This window comes from Monodon monoceros, unplaced genomic scaffold (assembly GCF_005190385.1).
Source record: "Monodon monoceros isolate NGI ecotype Baffin Bay Population unplaced genomic scaffold, NGI_Narwhal_1 Super_Scaffold_21, whole genome shotgun sequence".
Classification (NCBI taxonomy): domain Eukaryota; kingdom Metazoa; phylum Chordata; class Mammalia; order Artiodactyla; family Monodontidae; genus Monodon; species Monodon monoceros.
The window spans coordinates 171,702,717-171,727,971 of record NW_021703778.1 but is presented as its reverse complement, the minus strand read 5'-3'; the positions used below and the strand labels follow the sequence as shown (position 1 = coordinate 171,727,971).

The window sequence follows — 25,255 nt, the reverse complement described above, 5'->3', positions numbered from 1 at the left end:
CTGGATATGAAGGAGAAAGTAACTCAAAAAGCACACAATTGTTTGTTATTCTTTTGCCAAAAAATTTCAAATCTAAAGAGTTTTTTCCAGCTCAGAAAGGAAAAAAAATACAAATGGGTAAGGAACAAATTAGAAACAAGAGAATTCAGGAATAGTTTCCAAAGAAAACTCCCTGTATGTCAGTTTTAAAGTGGAAATGATCGTACTTTTGAAGACCAAAATCCTTAACACTTCATACAAGTGTGATCAGCGGTCACCCCGTATGACCGCACTTTCTAAACAGAAAAACAATCAATGATTTTCTGAGCAGCTCGTGAAGTTCACAAGTAGGGTTTGGAGAAAGAGAAGCATACACTTCTTGCTTTGAAAGATTCTGAAACTACCTTATTGTAATTGGTTTTCCTGACAGTTCTACCAGGGTAGAATGACTAAAAGTAAGGCCAAGGCTAAAAGAAAGGGTCCAAGTCTATATAACCAAAATCAGTGGTATCCTCAGGCATTAGGGTAAATGAAAAATTTTGGTAATTTACAGGCTGTAAAATCTAGATCAGTAAAAAGGAAAGCACTAATCCAATTTAATGTGATTACCTAAAAGAATCGTAATTAAAAATAAGGCTGAAATAAGATATCATCACACTTTGGGAGAAAAATTAATCTTGTGGATTTCTCATTAATTGGCTCCAAACAATTTTTTAAAAACCTTAGTCAAATTTCACAACCAGAAAGTGATTCAAAGCAATTAATATTAAAACAGGTTTGAGTAGGTTTGAGCGTGACACCATGAGTCAGGAAAAAAACCATCACACAACCACAAGAATGATAAATCCCATATTCAAATACGAAAGCATTATGCCCAAGTATCCAGCACCTAAGAGCCACTGCTCCCCTAAACAGTGCAGACTGGCAGGAACACACATGCTTTTCCAATCAAAGGGTCTTCTACCACTTATCTCAAGCAGTAGAAAAGGGGACTAGAGCCTTGTATAATACTGCTAGTGACTACAAAGAAAGGCTAATGAGCAAACAGTGCTACCCAACACAGAGAACAGAAAAAAATTAACAGGTCAACTATAAACCCCATTTGTAACAACAAAAGAAAACCATGCCATTACCTGTTCCATGTTGTACCCATGCTTCTCTTTGGCAATGGCAATGTATTCATCCACTGAAAAACAAGACAAGAGGCCAGTAAACAAACTGAGGGACAGGGCATAGTCTACGGGCACCAGAATTGACATCGACGTATATATATTTCAGGCCGGCCATGCGCAAGAATAAAAATAAAGACTAGACAGGAACAAAATAGAGCTGAATAATATGATCTCATTATGGGTCCTACATATATAAATCCCACAGAGAAATGGCTGAAAAAATACTCACAGTACTTATTTCTGGATGGTGAGATTATAATTCTGTTTTTGTTTTTAACAAGGTTCTACTTAAATTTTCTATGATAAATATTACTTTGGTACTTTGAAAAATAATTATTTAGAAATAAAAAGAAATATTAAATAGGGGTTTGCTTTTAAGTCTCAGGTGAGGTTGAAGAACAAGCAACCCACTTTTATGTTAAAAAAAATCTAAGAGATAAATTACATGCACCACCGCCTAGTATTTGCTCTCAAACTCCCAAACAAGGTGGCTAATGCCAGCTCTCAAGCACTAACGAAACACCCGGGAAAACTCACAGCCTCAAGCCCCGGAGGCTGCCACCCGCAGTGACAAACCTCCCTCCTCTCCACGCTTTCTAGCCTTTCTTCCAGAAAAATACGAGACTACTAATAAACAGCACTTCCTTGTTCATGTATGACTTTCTTCATAAACTACAAAAATAACACAAGCTTGAAAACCAAATAGCACAGAATTGTAAGAAACAAACACTAAATCCTACTAGCCCCTATTGCCCTTCCCTCAAAACTCACTCTCCAGGTGCAACGACCAGACTTAGAGTCGAGAAAACAAGGCTGAGTGTTACAGCAGACACCTAATAAAAGTCAGTGCTTCTAAGCTTCAGAATGCTATTCAATTCTATCACAACCATCCTTCCCAATTTTGGTATAACTGACAACTAACTAGGAAAAAGAAATCAATTTTGAAAAAGAATTCAAACTCATTAGCACATATTCTAATATAAGGGGAAAATTTCTTCCACTGACAAGAGTCAATTAAGACACTAATTTTCTATTTTCTTTTTTACATCTAAAATACTCACAAACTGACTGGTTACTCCACTCAGAAGAGAGTAAAATTCCAATTTACCTGAGAGTCAGTGAATGACAAAGGCCCTTGTTTGTCCCCAAAGTTGACACTGGTGATTTTTATTTATTTTTAAAATATTCATTCATTCATTCATTTTGTTGTGCCAGGTCTTAGGCACATGGGCTCCTTGGTTGCTGCCAGTGTGCTCCTTAGTTGTGGCATGCAAACTTAGTTGCGGCATGCATGTGGGATCTAGTTCCCTGACCAGGGATTGAACCTGGACCCCCTGCATGAGGAGTGCGGAGTCTTAACCACTGCGCCACCAGGGAAGTCCCGTAACTGGTGATTTTTAAACTGGGGGCGTAAATATTCCGAAGTGTGTCCCTTGTTTTACTTCACAATAGGGTAGATTATGCCAAATAAGAGAAAAATGCTCAAACATTCAAAAAGAAACAAAGGGCTTCCCTGGTGGCGCAGTGGTTGGGAGTCCGCCTGCCAATGCAGGGACGCGGGTTTGTGCCCTGGTCCGGGAAGATCCCACATGCCGCGGAGTGGCTGGGCCCGTGAGCCATGGCCGCTGAGCCTGCGCGTCCGGAGCCTGTGCTCGAGGCTACAACAGTGAGAGGCCTGCGTACAGCAAAGAAAACAAACAAACAAAAAAGTAAGGCTGCAGAGCGGGTGGCTGTGCACACCTGGCCGGAGATAACTCTTCTGAGAGGTGCCTAGATGCTGCCAGCGGCACCTAGAGCCCGGGGCTGGACCGCAGGTCAGAGGACAAAGACCAGGTAATGAGATGTGCTCAAGTCAAGAACACGTGAGAGAGGAAGAGAGAAAAACAATGTACAGTGAACTGAGGGTCAACCCTGGAGGTCTGCTTTAAGGGTTCCTTCTTTTAATAAATATTTAGTGAACAAACAATAAACGAACCTCAAACATCTGCTATATAATCTCAACTCTGCGAGCATACAGGTTCCCAGATGCTGTTATTCACCTTAGCTGAGTAAGCAATGTGTGACGTGGGCACACATTCAGTCATGTGATCACCAGTCAGTCAAATGATCTTTAAGCAAATAATGCACAGGCTGGATGCAATGCAGGAGGCCCTCGAGAGCCTGTCCCGCCCACAGCTCTCGCTCTCGGGGCAGAGCCAGAATCTGCTACATGAGTAACAGGGTCCATTAAACCTGTCCCCATTGTCTCTTACCAGATTTACCTTAAAAATTACAAGGGAAACAAAAGCATTCTTTAGATGCTTTTTCTATTTTCATCTGTTCTTTTGTTTTAACACAAAAATTAGCTGGTGGTAGGGCCAGGAAAACAGACTAACACAGTGGATTCCAGCTGCTGCAGCTAAGGGTAAATGTAACATTTGCCACATTGTAAACTGCAAGGTGCTCTTATACGGTGGCTTTTCAAGTCACTCATCTTTTAGGTTTCCTTGAAGACCACCCTGTGGACTCAAATCTAAAGCAAAGGAAGAACGCTGTCATAGCTACTTAAGTAAAGTCACCTGGTATGTCTACCAGGCGCCTTGAAGGTGTGATGAAATAAGTTAGTATATGGGGAGCCTTACAACTTGTAAAAGAATTACCATCTGATACCCACTAGCAAAAATACAATTTTTCATTCTTTTCATTGCTCAATGTCCAATAAAGGTTAGACAAACATTTGCTGAATGAATGCTGGGGGACCTGTGATATGTACAATGTCAACATTTTCAGTTCTTTTTCTAGCAAGTTGAAAGGCAGCACGTATCATTAAAAAGCCTACAGATAACAAATGCTGGAGAGGGTGTTGAGAAAAGGGGACCCTCCTACACTGTTGGTGGGAATGTAAACTGGTGCAGCCACTGTGGAAAACAGCATGGAGGTTCCTTAAAAAACTCAAAATAGGGGCTTCCCTGGTGGCACAGTGGTTGAGAGTCCGCCTGCCGAGGCAGGGTACACAGGTTCGTGCCCCGGTCTGGGAAGATCCCACATGCCGCGGAGCGGCTGGGCCCGTGAGCCATGGCCGCTGAGCCTGCGGGTCCAGAGCCTGTGCTCCGCAATGGGAGAGGCCACAGCAGTGAGAAGCCCGCATACCGCAAAAAACAAAACAAAAACTAAAAATTGAGCTACCATATGATCCAGCGATCCCACTCCTGGGCATATATCTGGAAAAGATACATGCACCCCAATGTTCACAGCAGCACTATTTACAATAGCCAAGACATGGGAACAACCCAAGTGCTCATTAACAGATGACTGGCTTAAGAAGATGGGGTGTATTTATACAATGGAGTATTATTCAGCCATGAAAAAGAATGAAATATTGCCATTTGCAGCAACATGGATGGACCTAGAGATTATCATACTAAGTGAAGTAAGTTGGACAGAGAAAGACCAATATCTGACATCACGCATCCATGGAATCTAAAAAATAATATAAATCAATTTAAATACAAAACAGAAACAGACTCATACTTATGGTTATTACCAAAGTGGAAAGGGGGAGGGGTAGATAAATTAGGGGTATGGGATTAACAGATCCAAACTACTATACATAAAATAGGCAACAAAGATTTACTGTATAGCACAGGGAACTATAGTCAATATCTTGTATAACCCTGTAATGGAAAATAATCTAAAAATATATATATGTAAAAAACGGAATCACTTTGCTGTTCACCTGAAACTAACATAATATTGTAAATCAACTGTACCTCAATTTAAAAAGAAAGGAAGGAAGGGAGGGAGGGAGGGAGAGAGAGAGAGAGAGAGAGAAAGGAAGGAAGGAAGGAAGGAAGAAAGAAAGAAAGAAAGAAAGGAGGGAGGGAGGGAGGCAGGGAGGAGGAAAGGCAGCACAGGTCAGGTATGGGGTAAGAAAGACTCAGGTCAGATCTTGGCTCTGTCTCTTGATAAAACGAGTTCACAGCTAGCGGTGCCTGGCGCATAGTAAGCCCCATATTTGAGACTGTGTTACCCTTAGCAACTTCCTAAACCTTCGTAGGAAGTTGCTCTCCCCGGAAAAGCTGGGTTACAGCACCTGACTGAAAACTACAGCACAGCAGGAACCCCTCCTCTCCCCTCCTCCTCACACAATGTTTCGGACTAGAGTTAATTCAGAATACAGCCATTGGCACAAACAATGCTGCGGACAGGGCTTGTCTCTTACTACCTTCCCACCCTGTATAGTCCCCAGCCCTCATTCCCTTTCATCATCAGAGGGCATGGCCACCCATCACAGTTTCTGGACTCCCGATGCCCTCCCCACCACCTGCCTGACACAGCCGGCCAGGAACTATGGGTAAGTCATGAAGAAAATGGAAAGTGTACATTTTTCAAAACCTCCCATGTGCTTTCCTTAAGCAAAAGTGAGCTTTCAACCTAAGAAAACAAAATCCACTCCCAACTGCCTTGTCTGTGGACAAAAGATGAAACAGGAAGGGAAGCAAGAGAAGTACAAGCTGCCTGAGACAAAGAAAGCCGGGGTCCGTGGGGTCATTTCCAACACTTTCTTTTATCTGGCAACAATAATCTTGACTTTGCCTGTAGAAGACTGAAGGTTAACCAGAGTCCATCCCAATCTGGGGCGAGGGGCCACTGCGGGCAGAGTCACTGAATGAGCTGTGATCAGGACATCCCAAGGTCCGTGGCCCGGGCATCTGCACCCACCAGCCTTCCCCAAGGCACAGGCCAGAAGCACGTGTTTCTTGTGCAGCTTAGCTAACAGTCTAATCCATCGTCAGCAGCAGAAGAATCAGACACAGAGTTAAGTGTACTCTGCTTTAAAAACAATTTACAAAGAAATACTGCAATGTTTTTAAAAACTTGAAAACTCCTATAGGAACAACCAGGGAGAACTGTCTCATCTTAAATTATGATGGATAAAGACACCTGCACCACTCTGATCCTTTAAGAAGTACACGGACTATACAAACCACGGCTTTTTTTGACAAGACCTTACCATTATGGAAAGCATAGGTGAATGAATTATGTTTTCGGGGTAACATCACTTAAAGGTAGAAGGTGTGAGAGACTTCCCTAGTTGTGCAGTGGTTAAGAATCCGCCTGCCAATGCAGGGGACACGGGTTCGAGCCCTAGTCTGGAAAGATCCCACATGCTGCGGAGCAACTAAGCCCACGAGCCACAACTACTGAGCCCGTGCCACACTACTGAAGCCTGTGCGCCTAGAGCCCGTGCTCCGCAACGGGAGAAGCCACCGCAATGAGAAGCCCGTGCACCTCAATGAAGAGTAGCCCCCGCTCGCCACAACTAGAGAGAGAACCCGTGGGCAGCAATGAAGACCCGATGAGGCCATAAATAAATAAATAAACAAGTAAACGTATTTATTTTAAAAAAGGTAGAATGTGTGAGATTCATCAAAAAAATTTACAAAATTCGTAAAGCTCAGTCAAACGTTTATTGAACTACCCTTACTATGTACTGAACACTCTACTAAGTAGGCCAAAATACAAAAGAAAAATGATTTATTGCAGTAGCTTGAAACAACACACAGGTGGCAGAGGAGAACGTAAATACACAAAATAACAGTGTAGATGCAGGATAATGTGAGAATGCAAAACACTCAGTAACTAGTGACGGCGATGATGATAACTCAAGGAAAGCTTCCTAAAGATTCAACAGCTATACTGACTAATAAGAGTCACTAACATTTGAGAATTTACTATGTTCGGGCCACTGCTCTAAGCTCTCTACCAGGATTATCTTTTTAATCCTCTCCGATAATTCTATTATCACTCCCATTGACAAACGAAGAAGCTGAGGCGCAGAGAAGTTAGACCATTTGGGCAGGGTCACACAGCTGGTAAGTAGCAGTGCTAGGACTCATGTACACCGAGTGTCTGGCCCCAGGACCCATGGCATTAAACCTCCGTTCACTATCCCATCTCTTGAGTAAGGGAGACGGGGGGAAGGGCATGTCAGATAAGAACAGTCTCCACAGTAGAGAGAACTGAGCAAGGCACATCAACACGATCTATTCAGTTTGAATGAAGTTAAGAAAACAGAACTGTGGCTGATGAAGGAAGGGACAGAAACTGAGGGTAACAGGCAAATGGCTGCCTCCTGCGAGGCTTCACTGGTTTCTATATTCATGTTTTAACCCAATGACCTAAATGCTCCCAGTACCATTAGTAAGAATCTCAAATTCAATTGCAAAAAGGGGAAGAATGCAGATGAAAACAGCCCGCTTAACCTTAACTCACCCTTCCCTCCCCCAGATACTGCAGCGATTTGGAATACCTTGTGATCTTGCATAGTCTATGCAGAGCAAGAGGCTGACACCATAAGGTGTGCTGAGGACAAAGCTACAGCCTTAATACAGCTTTTAAAAATTTTTACCATCATAACATTTACAGTAGCTTTAGGTGCTGCAAAGGAAATACGGTACCAATTTCTCTCTCCTAACTCAAAATGAGCATGCTAAGTTTTCTTCAAGAATATGGTAACAAATTTCGTGGTACCTCTTTTTATTATTAAATAAGAAATGAGTTATCACTGTAACTCGCTGAGAAGCAAAATGAGCTTAAATCATTTAGGTAGAGCAACTATGCCACCTGGTGGGCACAAACATTACTACAGCTAATATTTCAGTGATCCCTCTGAATATCTTGAGGTGGGGGATAGAGGGCTTAAGAAATAAGCCACAGAGACTCAGCCAGAGCACAATGTAATGTAATGAACTAGTCCTTCCTAGTCAATGATGAAACACATCTTCTTCATGACAATGCTATTTCGTAATGTAGTTTTGTTAAAATCCCACTCTAAAGAAAAAGCTCCTCCCACCCTCTGGCACCCCAGTAAATACTACAAAATCCAGCCCAGTCTCATAGACAATCTGATCAAGTGGAAATAAGAAATATGAATACTCTACTAAGCCATACACGCTGAAATTCAGCTTCTGGCATCCGTTCCTACCTAATCCACCCAGAATCAACGTACACAAGTCTGAACAAGTCCTACCCCTGACTCTGTGCCACAGTTTCCTCATCACGTAAGAATGGATTGACCCTTATGTCTTCCAGGGCTAAGATTTTAAGAGTAATTTTTAAAACATCTAAATGTTAAATTTAAACGTTTTTTGTGTGCTGCATTAAACATTTTTTCCAAGAAAAGGATAAGAGCATCCCTCCCCCTTTACTCTAGTATTCATACATTTGTGTATTCTCCAGAAAGGCATACGCAGAATCTCCCATATTTTAAAAACTGATCATCACTAGAATGAATGACATTTAGTTGTGACTAATCAAAACAATAACCACCTTTTTCCTTAAAAATGCCCAAAGTCTACGGTAAAGAGTAAGATCAACGCAGTGACACACTATCCTCTTGCATCTCTGTCACACCAAGTCAACTTACTTGATGACTGAGTCCCTCACAGCAGGCAGCCGTGCACTCAGAATAATCTTGTTTGCTGTCCTGTGCTTTGCTTTGTGTACATGAGCTGAAGGAAGGAACCATGCTCACAACAAGGTCTGCATCTCCCTCAATTGAGGCAACATTCCCTGACATTAAAAGAGGGGGAAAAAGGGCTTCCCTGGTGGCTCAGTGGTTGAGAGTCTGCCTGCCGATGCAGGGGACACGGGTTCGTGCCCCGGTCTGGGAGGATCCCACATGCCGCGGAGCGGCTGGGCCCGTGAGCCATGGCCGCTGAGCCTGCGCGTCTGGAGCCTATGCTCCGCAATGGGAGAGGCCACAACAGTGAGAGGCCCGCGTACCGCAAAAAAAAAAAAAAAAAAAAAACGGGGGCGGGGGGAGACTAACAGTTGTTTCACCTATAACCTCATAGCGGACTCTAGTGGAAAGAGCCCTAGACCATGAGTCAAAGTCCTTAGTTTCCATCAGGAACTTGCAGGCTAAGCCCATTTCATCACTTGTAAAATAAGTATTCTATAAATACTTTGTATAAAAATACACATATATAAATATATATACACATATAAATGCTTTGCATACTTTGTATAAAAATAAAAAATAGAAGAGTCGAAATATACAGATGAAAAGTATTAAAATTAATTCCTTCATAAACATTTGTGAGATTCAACCAGAAGGAAGGGATGCAACAGTTTACAACCACAGAATTAGTTTAGCAAGAGAACCTGCCCAGTCCTTGAACTCCGTCCATCAGAGCTGTGCTCCAATTCAACAGTTCCTAATCCCGTCTGCTAAGAATCATCTGACAAACGTCTTTAAAATACTGACTCTTGGGCTCCACCCTGTTTTGTAAATGTATGTGTATACGCATGTATGTGTGTTCATGTTTATGTCTGTATATATGTGTGTGCATGGATGTGTATGTATACTTTATGCATAGAGTTTTTAGTAAAGTATGATGTGCGTAGAGAGAAGCACTTATATAAGGGTACAGCAAGGTGAATTCTCAGAAAATGAATATACACTTAGATCACGGAAGGAATCTAACACACTCTTGATGTTTTTGGTTTGTTTTTACAATATTCCCAGGTGATTATGATGGGCCAGTTTTGAGAATCAATGAATTAGAGCATAAAGTTAATGCGTAAAGGCCATTCCCTATTTTAATGTGATAAAAACCCTCTCAATAAACACAAAATTTCAAGGTTTTGGCATTTAAAAGAATACGACAATATCAGAACCACAGAAATGAGAAGAAATGTTCCTGCTATATAAAATAAGGTTTTTGAATTTGTGAGTTGTGAATTTCAACTATGCAAAAAAAACCCTCCTGCTTGTGGGGTTCTGAGCAGGGGAGGAAGGAGGTGGTCAGAAGAAGGGTTTAAAAGTCTGTAAATCCTGGTGACTCCCTATAACTTGTATACAAACCTCACTTCATAGGGACATTTGTCCTTTAACCCTGCCTCTTCCAAACTCTATATACAATGCTCCTCCCTCCAGTACAATCCATCTGTATACAAGACACTGGAAAGAGGGATCCTAAAAGAGACTTCAAGTGGCCAAGGGAAACTCAGAGGGAGGCTAGGTTACAGGAAGGTGACAAAAGGCTCTGCCCATCACAAACTTTAGACAAGTCCCTTCTCTGTGGGCCTGGTTTCTTCAGCTCTAATAACAAAAGCTAGACTGCAGAGTGGGACAGTGAGATCACGGGGGGGCATGTCTGTTGGGAGGCGGCAGGTATTCCCACTGCCGATGCTTGAATCTTGTGGGGGAGGGGGAGCATCTTCATCCACTAAAGAAACCTAAGCTTTCAAAGTAGGCTGCAGAAGAGTGATATTTTATAATAAACTAATCTGTTTTACATTTAATTATTCCCCACTGATTCAATACATCTTTTAGGCCTACTGTGTGCCCGGTACTGCTTATATATCCATGATTAAAAAGGAGAGTCTCTGCCTTCATAGAGCTCACAGCCTGGCCAGAGAGAGAAATAATTACACAAGTAATTAATTCCAATTGTCATAAGTGCCAGAGAAAAAGAACTATGAATGCACTTAACTGGGAAACGTGATCTGCAGAATCCTTTTCTGCTGGAAAAGGACATTATAAATTCCTGCTTACTCATATGTTATTTATAGTAGGGAAAAAATTGAAAAAATATAAATGTCCAAGAATAGGGACATGGTTAAGTAAACTAAGCTATTTGATGAGATATTATTCAGGACCAAACCTCAGTGTAACTTTTAATCATAGGAAAACTAAAATTGGAAAACTATTATATTAGTATGATCCATTTGTGCTTAAAATCAGAGTATACACAAGCTCAGAGAAAAGACATGAAAGCAAAATTTTAGTAGTGGTTATAGCCAATGTGATGAGATGAAGGAATTACAGGCTACTTTTAATAATAAAAACAAGCTTGTACGTATACTCGTAATTACTTTTCTGAACCATTTGAGAGTGTCATATAATATATGCTGAGTATTACTCTTAAATACTCAGCATATATTTTCTAAGAGTAGTGCTCTTATGTAACGACAGAACAGTAAATTTAACACTGAAACAATACTTTAATCTGTATTCCGATCTGGCCAACCAACCCAAAATGTGCTTTACATTTGCTAAAGAATTTTAAAGTGAATCCCAGTTATTTCATATATATATATATATATATCTATCTATCAGTATTCATCTTTTTAAAAATGTGGATATATTCTTTGCAGAACCATAATGTCATTATCACACCTAACAAAAATAGCAAAATTCCCTGGTATGAGAAACAAAGCCATACTCACTGGATAGTCTAAAATGTAGAAGTCCAACAATAACAAACATGGGAGAGAACACTGAGCAAATAAGTTGTGTGTTTCATTGGTAGCAGTATAAACCAGCTTGACCACTTTGGAAAATAATTTGGCATTGATCTAAATATCTATATTCCAAACAGATACCAGAAATAAGTCAAAGAATGTTCCCAGTAGTAATAGTTGGCAGTAATAAAAAACTGAGATGTCCATTGTGAACAGAAAGGATAAATAAATTACAACTTAACTGAAAAATTTTAAGCTTAAAAGGATGAAGATAAGACACACTGATATGATTGAAGGGTAAGGGAGGACTAACGGAGGGCTCCCACTATCGTTCATAAATTCAGCTCTTTGTCTCTTCTAATAAGTTTTACACATTTTAGTTAACTCTAGAGCACTTAGAAGAATAAAAACGATTTTTAAAAAGTAGTTTTCACACCCTGAAAAACATCACAAACTTCAAGCCCCCTGATAGCCATTTATTTATAAATGGCTGAAAACCAAGGCCAGTATTAGCTTACCTGACCCCTCCCTGACTCACTCCGGTCCCAGACCTAACCGATGAGAACTCTAAGTACACTCTTCCCTCTTGTCAACGCACCATACCTTTTACCAGGGCAGTTTCCCAACAGACTGTAAGCTACACGTGGGCAGACTTGCCAGATCGTTCGTTCTTGTATTCCTCCAGGACCTGACACATAAACAGTCACTCAAATATTTACTGAGTAAATAAATGGACACCACAAGGTGAGTGGCAAAGAAGAAAATGTTAGAGGGCTCCAAGTGACCCAAGTTACAGAGCAAATAGCCAAAAAGCCTATTTTCGCAAACCTCCATACGAGGAGTGTCCACACCCCATCATCTTCTCATTGGACAAGTATTGATCCACCACATGCCAAGAGAGGACTGACAGAGAGCTGAACAAACATACCAAGTTCCTCTGCTCGTTCATTTTAGCACAGAGGAGGGACATAAAGTAAGTAATACTACGCCAGGTGATGACAAGTGGAATGAAGGGAACGAAGATAAGGCAGTAGTGGTCTCTGTCCCTACTTTGTAGTGTAGTCAAGAAGGGCCCCCTCCTAGTGACCAGGAGAAACTGAGGGAGAGAATGCCATGCGGACATTTGGGAGAAGAGTGATCCAGACAAAGGGAACGGAAAAGGCTCTGGACAGCGTGCTCGGGATGAGTTCCAGAGGGCAGAAGTGGGGTCAGACTACCGAGAGCCTTGTGGCAACTGTCAGGTCTTTTGACTTCAATCTGCAGTGAGTTAGAAAGTCCTGAATATAGACTCCCGACATTTACTATATATTTCTATGAAAGTTTAGACATTCACTACATACCTGTGAAGATCTCACTCACCATATAATCTTGAAAATGTGTACTGAAGTCAAATGACTTAATGCAGAAACAACTTTTGCAAATACTGCAGGTCTAAGAAGGGTTCTCATTCCAAGAAAGCTAAAACTTATTTTAAAATCTCTAATTTGACTTGCCTTTTGACACAATTTTAAATTCTATATGTCTATCACGTTATATCTGTTATTTTTTTTTCTTTAAAGTTAATAGTTCGGCCAGCCTAAAAAAAAAAAAAGCCTTCCAGCCCGGCTGTCTTTGGCATAGCTAATGATGTCCATCTTTGTCTACTTTAACACTGAGACCAGTGCTTCGTACCATTGTTCCAGTTTCTCCTCATTTTTATAAAATAAAAACAAAGAGCAATCAATCACTTAAATAACTGCAAAAGTAATGATTATATATAACCTATACAATATGTAATGTATAAATGAGCAAAACCATCTGTTTTACTGATTCCCAATAGCCAAAAGTGACCTCGCTAACTTCTATGCCCAAGGCAACCGCAGCCGAGTCTAAGGTACCTGCTTCTTCAGGAAACTATCAACAGCGTGCAGGGCTGTGTACTGGCATCCCCCTTCCAGCTCCAATTCACCTCTTTCAAGCCCTACCTTAAAAAGAATCAAACAAAAAAAAATCATCCTCAGATCACTCCCTTTCTTAACCTGTCCTCTCTTCTAAAACTCCCTTCTAAGAATTCTCCCAGGCCACAGTTTTGTATTACATTTGACCATACATGCTCTGATAAACTTTTTTGTTTTCCTAAAAACAGTAAAGTGAAACAGACTGGGAATAAGATCTGGCCTAACTCTCTATATATGTCAAAGAAGACAAGACTACCTACTAAAATAACCTTTTGAAATTTCTTGCAACTAACATGTCCACTTTGTTCTGCTAACTTTCAAGTGCTTCTCTGACACAAAGCCCAAACCTTGGGTGGGTCTATGTATAAGGGTAGGGACCAGAGGGACTGCACCCAGGGCAGCAGCATCCCACTGAGAGAAGACTGCCCTAAAGCCATTAGGGGCAAGCAAGGTGCACATCTAGGGTACAGACCAAGTGAGACGAGGAGGGAGGACAGCCTGGAATAGGGTGGGGAGGGTGCCCACAGGTGAGAGGAGAGGAACGCATCCAGGTAGGAGGGCAGCAGTACACATCTCAACGGGGACTTGGGGAGCAGACCATCCGGGAGATGATATACTATCACAGAAACAGAGAGCCTAGTAGGTATGTCAATGAAAATGTGGGGAATAAACGGTGAAACAATGCAGACGACCTAGATGTAAGAAGTATCCCGCTTTAAAGGCATGTGAAGGCCACCTGGGCCACCCAGCTAACCCACACTCCTCTCATCTCATTTCCTTTGAGCACTCCCAACGTTCATGTTTTGACTTCCTAAATCTCCATCAAGCCTCCTTTTAACAGCAATGGCCCAGAGAGGCATCAACATCCCTCCCCTGCAAGTGCAACAGCAGGTACCGCCTCTAGCCCCAGCTCTCTTCTAAACCACAGGGCCGTCAAGAGCTTTCTAATGTGCACAATACTGCTTCTAGCTAAAAATCCCTCCAAAATCCTCATCCCTTTAAGAACTGGGCCTGTCTTTCCAGCTTCATTGCTTCCCACTTCCCCAGGGACAACGTGCGTCACAGCCCGGCAGGTCTCTAAATGCTGTGCAAACGCCAACGCTATCTCCTCTTCTTAGAGCGCATGTGTGCCCCTCATCCAGCCAGTGCACTTACTCCTTCCTCATCGTCCTACCCAAATGCCATCTGTTTCCATTGCTTGTTTCTATCTAGGAAAACAGAGTGCTTTCTGCTGGGTCCCAAGGGGCGCGTCCAAATACTAAGAGTACGCAGGAGATGCCTGATGCTAAAATAATGTAAGAATCAGCTGCCCTCTCTTCCAATTAGTGAGCGTTTTTCAGTCTCTCTCACTGTCTGTCCAACCTCCAGATTCCACCACATGATTTAACCTTCATTCACACCTTTGTCCCCTTAGTATCATGTCATCATTTAATCATGTAACTTTCCACAATAATTTTTATAATACTATCTAAATTCTATTGTTCTCATCTGTGCTACTTGGAATTATTTACATTTCCTCTACATGAAATATGTCTCTACAAGGCACATTTTTTCTAGGCATACTCCAAAGGTCGTATCTCTCCTTAAGGAAGTTTTACTTAGACACAGCCAGAGCAACTTATGTAGTACCAGTAATGCTTTAAGTATTTTGGTTTATTAAATCAAACAGTACACCAAGGCAGATGTGTGTAATAAATGCAGTCTGGAGACCACAGATCTAGCCCAAACTTGGCTACTAACTAGCTGAGGGACCTTAAGCATTTGACCTAACTTCTCTAGACCTCAATTTTTCACAAAGAAGAAACAGTTGGACTAAAGGAAATACATATAAATTATCTGTTTTACACATTCATTTTCCCCTTCTATCTCCATTAGAATATAAACTTCCTGAATCCCTCAGTCCTGGTACACTACCAGGCACACAAAACTGCTCAATAAAAATGTGAATGAGGGCTTCCCTGGTGGCGCAGTGGTTGAGAGTCCGCCTGCCGATGCAGGGGACACGGGTTCGTGCCTGGTCTGGGAGGATCCCACATGGAGGATCCCACATGCCGCGGAGTGGGTGGGCCCGTGAGCCATGGCCGCTGAGCCTGCGCATCCGGAGCCTGTGCTCCGCAACGGGAGAGGCCACAGCAGTGAGAGGCCCGCGTACCGCAAAAAAAAAAAAAAAAAAAATCTGAATGAAACCAATTCTCACTAAATAAACCCAAACTCAATATAACCCTAATTGAGATACTTTTGGAGGAAAATTTGTTTAAAAATAAATAAATAAATAAATAAAAAGAAAAGAGTAAATTATGGTGGACCCATACTTGGTAGTTTAAAACTAGGTAATTGTATTGGGTTGGCCAAAAAGTTCGTTTGGGGTTTTCCATAACATGGTACAGAAAAATCTGAATGATCTTTTTGGCCAATCCAATAAATGTATTCAAACAGAACAAAGTCCCACATGTGTTGTTAACAGCAAATTGCTAAACAGCTCATATATGTGATTTAAAAGTCATCTACTTATTAAGATATATAAAAATATTAGGAGAAGTATATATATTGTAAATAGTGACTATAAGAGAGCTTTTTTTAAAAGAAGGTTATTTATTCATTCACTCATCATTCAATCATTTATTTATGGCTGCGTTGGGTCTTCGTTGCTGCGAGAAGGCTTTCTCTAGTTGCGTCGAGCGGGGGCTACTCTTCGTTGAGTTGCGGAGCACGGGCTCTAGGCACACGGGCTTCAGTAGTTGTGACACACGGGCTCAGCAGTTGTGACACACGGGCTCAGTAGTTGTGGCTCACGGGCTTAGTTGCTCCGCGGCATGTGGGATCTTCCCGGACCAGGGCTCAAACCCATGTCCCCTGCGTTGGCAGGCGGATTCTTAACCACTGCGCCACCAGGGAAGTCTCAAGAGGGCTTTCTTTAATTGTCTACATTATACATTCTATATTGTTTGAAATTTCTACAAGAGTATTTATTTCTACAACCACAAAATAATTTTGTAAACTTGCAGTAACCCTAAGAGGCAGAACTCTAAACATTTACCTGAGAGGAAAGAAACCAACCCAGGAAAAGCCAGGGATCTACAGACATCCTTACACATGGGGACATCTACTAGAAGTCTACAGATGTCCCAAATCTCCTATTTCTGCATCAAGTCAGAATCAATTGTTGGACAACCAAGACTTCCATATTCTTTCAAAATAAATTAGAAAGGCAAGTAGAAAATACTTCTTTTTTGTCTATGTACTGGGAGGGAGAGAAGCTGAGGGGGAAATGATAGATGGCAAAGAGAACAAATTATGTATACTTGTCCCCAGTGACACTATGGCCACATTTCAAGGCATAACTACGATTAGACTACTCGTCAAAGAATATGATTCCCAAAGCTCCACAAATGGAACCTAACTCACATCAACAACTGTGTTCACATCCTCACACTGGAGCAGTTAAGCAAACTCTCATCGATCCACAATTCCATTCCGAGGGATGTATCTTAAGAAAATACTAAAAACACAACAATAACAACAAAAGAGAACAAAGCTCTGATTCCGTTTTTCACCACCGCCTTCTTTTACAATAGCAACAATTAGAAACAACCGAAATTTTCAATAGAAGAATGCTTAAATACACTGATACATCCATTAAACATTATTTTAAATATTTACAAGGGGTTTAGCAAGGTAACGAATGCTTAGGTCATTGTTCAGGAAGACAATACACACTCACATACATAGAAATACCAACATCTCACTTATAAAAATATGCACAGAGGAAAAAAAGGGATTGGGAAAACATCCAAAATGTTTAACAGTTATCTCTGGGTAATGAAATAATGGGTGAACTGTTTCTTCTTTATATTTTTCTGTGCCTTCTGAACTTTCAACAATATATAAATGTTACTTTTAGATTGGTTTTAAGAGTTTAAAGTTTTAATCAACACTGTCAGGACTTACATTAAAACTGCAAATTTATTTTAGGCAATACCATTGCTTAAAAATCTACTAACTTTTCATATTCTGTTCTTTTCTTGCAGGTCTAGGAAAAATAAGATAATATTAAAATTAAATTCTGACTCCCAAGATTCCAAAGGTAACACATTAACAGCAAAAGGTACTAATACAATCTTCACTGTAATAACAGCAGGAAGTGACTGAAATGAAGAGAGGACTGAGACCTGACGAACTCGACCTGAGGGACACGTTTAGAGCATAAGCCAGGGTGAAGAGTCAGCAAACCTGGATACTACTGGCTCCACCACTGACTCTTTGTCTTAGTTTCACAACCTCTTTGGATTGTGGAATGCCACCTGCAAAATGGGGACAAAAACGTCTTCTTGGTTTACAGTAGAGACTGAATGACATAGGAACATGGAAAGCATTTCAGTACAGTGCTCAACAAATGCTCACTATTTTTAATACTCAGTTCCAGGCACCATAATTGAAGATGGGCACCATGACCAAACGGAATCTATCCAGGAGTACAACAGAGATGAAAAAGACCCCAAAATCAGGCCATCTGAAAACACTTGAGGCAACCAGGCAGGTTTAACTTGAACTGGGACAGCAAAGAAGGTAGGAGAACTGAACACCTAAAAGACTCATAAGGAAGCAGACTTATTTAACAGAGTTCAGGAAAACAAAGCTTTAAAAATTACACAGATGCAGATTTTCAGCTGTTAGAAGGAACAACATGTTCAAAAATGGAATAGATTGCTTTTTTAAGTGCAAATCCTCAAAGGGAAAAAACAACCAGGAAATACTTAAAAGGTCTTCCCCGGCACAGTAAAGGCATCAGAATTGCCAATATACTTCCTTTTGCTATTCTGTTCTCCATTATAAACTCATCAAGCAGCAGGCTGGCAAAATTAAGATACTATGAAAATCAGATTAGACTGAGATTATTTTATTCTTGCTAAATTAAGCATTACTAAGAGTAGTTGAATTTCCTGTGTTCCATGGAAGGTACTGTATTTTTAAAAAGGGTCCTTCTTGGTCAAAATCAAATGTTTCTTGACCATCCGAGCTCTTTGCACCTTAATGCAAACATGAATGTTAAATATATAAGAGGAGGATATTTAATATGCATCATCTCTAACCCTTACTTGACAGTGTAAACCTGTTAACACCTACTTTAATACTGCAAAACACAATCTGGAAAATCCTGATCAAAGCCTGAGAGTTCCAGCCTTTATTCACAACTTATGTTTCCTGGCCAACATTTACCACTGAAGGCTTTCTAAGCCCTACCACATTTTAGGGCATTGATTCTTATCCTATTTTTGTCAAAGAGCCCTTTAAAAATCCAATTTTCTGCAGGAAAACGTACATACACCAAAAAAAGTTTGCCTGTGATTCACGAGTTCACAAATGGCCGTAAATTCCATCCATGGATCACCCACCCCCACCACTGAAAAATTCTCGAAAGGGGGAATTTATTTTTTCTTCTCTCTTTAAAGTTATGAAGAAAACAAAAACTTTGAAAATGGCAAAGACTTACGGCAATATATCAAATATAAAATTATTCTTGCACGGTATCACCTGAGCAGAAAACTGAAAAAGCAAACTCTGAAAATACAATTAATCTTTCTAATAACTCTAGGACCCCTACCGGCCCCCCCAAAAGAAAACCCAAAGTAGCTCAGAATATTCATTCTAACAAAAATGTAAACACAAAACAAAGAGCCAATTCAAAAGTTCTACTTCTAGCTAGGATGAAGTCTCACAGTATAAAACCTTTTTCCAGTAACATACATTTGCCCTTTGTAATCCTTCCAATTAGAGATTTGTTAAACTCCTCATCTTTATATCAATAAATCTATAAATTCCCAGCTGAAGGAGTTATACACTACATTATAATTTTCTTTCCGCTCTGAACCCTTCCTCCTAGTTACTTCAGAATATTAGCTGGTACAGCATTTTGAATAAAAAGTAGATTATGAAACCACAGCTTAAGAATCTTTAAATCACTATGACAGGCCACAATAAAGAACACACTTTCAAATTCTTCAAAATTTTACTTTAAAAAGGTAAAATAAATGTAATACATAGAGAGATTTTTACCTACAAAGGTAACTTTAAAAGTTTGCAGTTAAATAAGAAAGGTGGAAAATAAAAGTGCTCTAAAACTTACATTTTGCTTCTGATAGATTCTGATTAGGTGACCAGACCAGCATGCCAAGATTGTCTCGTTCTTGACTGCGTCTTGCTACTTTGGCTTGGTAGAAATAAAAAAAGAAAATTCTTATTATAATTTAACAGACATAACAAGCGACAATTAACACCACCACTCTGCAGGGCTCGAACCCACGTCCCCCGCATTGGAAGGCAGATGCTTTACCACTGAGCCACCAGGGAAGTCCCACAAATTAAGTTTTTCAACACATTAACATGGTATCTCTCTCCATTTATTTAGATTCTCTTTAACTTAGCACCATCAACACAATGTTGAATAGAAGTGGTGAGAGCAGATCCATTCTTGTATTGTTTTGAGTCAAACAAAAGATACTGTATAATTTCATCTGTAATTATGACTGTGTATATTTGTAAAAGAAAAAGGATAAAAACCCACAAACTATTCATAATACATCTAAATTAATGTCTTTAATTATAATAAAATATTCATTTATGTATAAATTTTCAAAAAACCACACCACTCTGGTCTTCTTTAGACCTCGGAAGATGATGTTATCACCCCCCCTCGACTGGAGTCGGCCCCAATGGAACCCGCACATTTAACACAGGGTGAGGGTGAGGGTGCGGGTGGGGAGGCTCTGAATTTGCTGAAATATTTCTATTTTTAAGTCTTTTTCTACCTAACTTTTTACTTATTTCACAAACAGGTCATATGAGGTAGGTATGATTACTATTCTCACTTGCTAGGTGAGGAAACTAAACAGGTCATTAGTAGCCACTAGGAGGCAGACCTGGACCGACGTTAGGCAGGGTGGTTACAGGGCCCGAGGGTTTAGGCACCATACGCTCTGCTGCTCTGCTCCCAGATGGGGACACACAAAAAGGAAGCTGCATGTGGCAAGCTGCTCAAATATTCTTTTAAACTACGAATTCTTCATGTGTGCTTTGAATAACCTTACCCTTCACTACCATTAGTGACTGGGTATTTTAGTGACCTGACAGCAGGAATCCAAAGATTCTTTTAACAACTTTAATAAAGAGTACCATTAAAAAGATTTAACCTGAAAGGAAACATCTGAAGTGCATTCAAATTCTTAAAAATCTGTGATACAAAACAGTAGGTCAAAAGGTTTACAAGTGCCGGGTGTTGAGTTGACTGTACTACTGGATGAACCACAAACAAGTCACATATTACACAGAGCCAATTAAAACATTATCTTCCAAAGGTACAACAGACTGAAGAGAGAGGCTCACTAACCAGCCTTTAGACTGCTTAGACCCAAACTCATTCATCCTAAAGGCATTCTCTTTCTTGACCTTTTTTTTTCCCTTTAAACAAATTCCTCTGAAACACGATCAAAGTTATGGAATCTACTTTCAGAAAAAAAAAATTCAACTAAACATAAACACAAACACCAATATAAACATACTTTTATAAAATTCATAAAGCCTAGTTTAAGAATTCCTGCTTTTATAAAATTGCCAGACCTTTTATTTAATTTTGTATATCAATGTGTTCTAGACTTTATAAAGAAAGAATTTCTACACTTTTGCTCAAATCTGTGGGGCAGCTACTTTAAAGAAAAATGATGGAATGGTGGGAGGGAAAGACCCAAAGTGCAAACACTATGAATTAGGCAAGACTGAAGGTGGAATTTACATGCTGGGTGGGAACAAGGTGTAATAAACAGGAGGGAGACAGAAATATGATGAAAAGATGGGAGTGACTACCTTTCAGTACACACCTTTTTATACGGTTCTGACTTTTAGAACAATGTTAATGCCACACATAGTCTAAAAGTAAAATAAAGTCAACAAATACGTGTGTGGGGAGGGACCACACACGGAATACAGGCTTGCTGTATTTCAAATAAAAGTCAAAACAGAAATAAAAGAATCTACATTGGGAAAGTAGAATTAAAACTGTCTTTACTCACAGATGACATGATCATCTGTGTAGAAAATCTACACTACCTACAAAAAGTTGCTAGAATAAATGAATTTCAGCACAGTTGCAGGAAACAAGATCAACAGTAAAAAAATCAATTCAATTTCTATATATAAGCAATCAAAACTTAAAACGAAAGAATACCCCTATTTAGGGATAGATGTGATAAGACATATACACTGAAAAACTGTAAAACATTTGAGAGAAACTAAAGATCTAAGTAAATGAAGAGATATACCATGTATATGGATCAAAAGACTTAAATATTATTAAGATAGCATTCTCTCCCCAAATTGCTCTACAGATTCAACATAATCCCAATCAAAACCCCAGTATACTTTCTTGTAGGAATTGACAAACATTCTAAAATTCATACAGGAATGCAAAGTACCTAAAATAGCCAAAACAACTTTGAAAAAAACCAAGTTGGAAAACATATACTGCCTGAATCGAAACTAATTGATTACAAAGATCCAGTAATCAAGACAGTGTGGGGCTTCCCTGGTGGCGCAGTGGTTGAGAGTCCGCCTGCTGATGCAGGGGACACGGGTTCGTGCCCCAGTCCGGGAAGATCCCACATGCCGCAGAGCGGCTGGGCCCGTGAGCCATGGCCGCTGAGCCTGCGCTCCGCAACGGGAGAGGCCACGACAGTGAGAGGCCCGTGAACCGCAAAAAAAAAAAAAAGACAGTGTGGTACTGGCACACAGAGAAAGAAATGGAATAGAATGGAGTTCAAAAACAGAACCACACGTATAGGATCAACTGATTTTTCCACAAAAGTGCAAAGGTAAAATTCAGTGGAGATAATCTTTTCAACAAATGATGCCTGAACAAATGGATATTCATATTTTTTTTAATTAATGGAGATCTATATACCTCATACCATATACAAAAATTTATTCAAGGGCTTCCCTGGTGGCGCAGTGGTTGAGAGTCCGCCTGCCGATGCAGGGGACACGGGTTCATGCCCCGGTCTGGGAAGATCCCACATGCCGCGGAGCGGCTAGGCCTGTGAGCCATGGCCGTTGAGACTGTGTGTCTGGAGCCTGTGCTCCGCAATGGGAGAGGCCACAATAGTGAGAGGCCCACATACCGCAAAAAAAAAAAATTTATTCAAGATTAATGACAGGACTAAATATAAAACCCCAAATTATGAAACTTGTAAAAGAAAACATGAGAAAATTCTTTTTGATCTTAGGTTTAGAAAGGTCTTATTAGATATAACACCAAAAAATCCATAAAAGAAAAAACTTCATAAATTGGACTTCATCAAAGGTAAAAATTTCTTTTCAAATAACACTACTGAAGAGATGAAAAGCTAAGCCAAAGACTGAGAGAAAATAATTATAAACCACAGATCTGATAAAGACTTGTATCCAGAATATATAAAGAACTCTCAGAACTCAACAATAGGAAATAACCCATTTGTTAACAAATGGGCAAAAGATTTGAATAAATACCAAAGATGGTATATGGATAGCAAATAAACACATGGAAAGAGACTAAAAATCAACAGTCATTAGGGAAAGCCACATTAAAACCACAAGAGATATCACCACGTACCTATTACAAAGTATAAAGTTAAAAAGACTGACAATACCCACAGTTTGGCGATAATGTGGAGAAACCAGAACTTTCTTAAGTTGCTGGTGGGAATGTAAAATTGTACTATCACTTTGGGGGGAAAGCCTGGCAATTTCCTAAAATTGTGGTATATCCATTTAATGGAATGAAACTCAACAATAAAAAGGAATGAACTATTTAGGCACACAATATGAATGGAGCTCAAAATAATTATGCTGAGTGAAAGAGTTACAGATACAGAAGGGGGAGGATAGAAAGAATTCTGAGGTGCTAGACAGAAATAGATGGTTACAGTAAGAGCTCATCATTTTCAGTATAAATAGAAATACAGATGTGTGTATACCTGTATACTTGCACACATAAATACATTTATTTATCCCAGCTTTGTCCACTGCAAGGGTCTAGATACAATGACAACCCAGCAAAAAATGAGCACATTTAGCTCCCAGACGTTGGTCTCTGAATGCCATTCTACAATAAAAGAAACTAGGTCTCCTTGGGAAAATGGTTGATTCCAGGGCTAGGACAGGAAAAGTGCAAGAGACCCTAGAATATTTTGTTATGCCAGGAGGTAGGAAAGTGTTCAAAGAACGATGGAATCTATCTCCCATTGGTCAGATCTGCGATAACTTGAGCAACAAAATAAATGGCAGTAATAAAATAATAATCCATAAAGCCATGAAGTAATAAAATAATAATCTGTGAGTCCATACTGACATAGACAAAAGGATAATGTAAAAGGGGAAGCCAAATGAGCCCAGAATAGCCAGGTCAGAGTTGGAAAACTTACACCACTCTACTTTAAAGACTTACTATAGAAAAGTACAGTATTCAAGACAGTGTGGTACTGGTAAAAGAACAGACACACAGACCAATGGAACAGATGGCAGTCCAGAAATAAACCCATATAAATATGGTCAACTGATTTGCAACAAAGATGCAAAAGTAACTCAATGGAGAAAGGATATTATTCTCAACAAGGCAGCGGTCCCCAACCTTTTTGGCACCAGGGACCTGTTTCCTGGAAGACAATGTTTTCCCCCAGAGGGGGGCAGGGGACGGTTCAGGCAGTCATGCGCTCACCTCCTGCTGTGCGGCGCTGGGGGGCTGGGGGACTCCTGCAACAAAGAGTATTTTAACAATTGGAGGCACTTCCCTGGCAGTCCAGTGGTTAACATTCTGCACTTCCACTGCAGGGGGCGCAGGTTCAATCCCTGGTTGGGGAACTAAGATCCTGCATGCCCTGCGGTGCAGCCAAAAAGTAAAACAAACAAACAAACAAAAAATTGGATCTCCATATGCAAACGAAGTGAAACTCAACCTATACCTCATACCTTACAAAAATTCAACTCAAAATGGATCTCAAATATAAATGTAAAACCTAAAACTACAAAATCTTTTAGGAAAAAACATGAGAAAATCTTCATGAACTTGGTTGAGGAAAGAGTTCTTAGATATAACACCAAAAGCACAATCCATAAAAGTTAAAAAATGGTAAATTGAGCTTAATAAAAGTTTAGACTGTGAGAAAACATCTGCAAATCACTGTATCTGACAAAGGACTTGTATCCAGAATATATAAAAGATGTTTAAAGTACAATAAGAAAATAACTCAATATTTTAAAAAGTGGGCAAAAGATGTGAATAACTATTTCACCAAAGACGGCATATAAGCATATGAGAAGCAACATCATTAGCCATCAGGGAAATGCAAATTAAAGCCACAGTGAGAAACCAATGTATACCTATTAGAACTCCTAAAATAAAAGGAATAGATAATACCAAGTACTGACAAGAATAAGGAGAAACTGAAGCTTTCATGCAGTGCTGGATCGTGGATAATGATAAAGTCACTCAAGAAACGTTTCGCAGTTTCAATTAAAGATATAATTATATTTAACAAATGACTGAATCGACAATCCCACTTAGCTATATACCCTAAAGAGTTAACCTATGTTCACAATAAAACTTGCACATAATTATATATAGTGGCTTTATTCACAATCGTCAAAACCTTGGGAAAAAACCCCAAATGTCCTTCAAGGAGTAAAAGGTTAAACTGGGAAGATTAATACACTGCAATACTACCCAGCATTCAAAATAAATGAACAAAATAAATGAACTATTGATATATGCAGCAACATGGCCATATCTCAAAAGAATATGCTCAGTGCCAGTCTCAAAAGGTTACATACTATACGATTCCATTTATATGACATTCTGGAACAGGTGAAACTATAATGGTAGGGAACAGATCAATGCGGTTAGGAGGGGGA

General features: G+C 40.0%; 1 protein-coding gene across 3 annotated transcripts in view; it reads right to left on the bottom strand.

Annotated features, from left to right (window-relative positions):
* Window positions 1-25,255, bottom strand: part of RCOR1 (REST corepressor 1) — a 126,022-nt gene that overhangs the window by 29,353 nt on the left and 71,414 nt on the right. For all 3 annotated transcript variants that reach the window (XM_029237299.1, XM_029237298.1, XM_029237300.1), the window contains exons 3-4: window positions 19,446-19,529; window positions 1,113-1,165 (exon numbers count right to left, since the gene is read on the bottom strand). In XM_029237299.1, coding sequence (XP_029093132.1) covers window positions 1,113-1,165; window positions 19,446-19,529 — 137 coding nt within the window. The remainder of the gene's footprint in view (window positions 1-1,112; window positions 1,166-19,445; window positions 19,530-25,255) is intronic.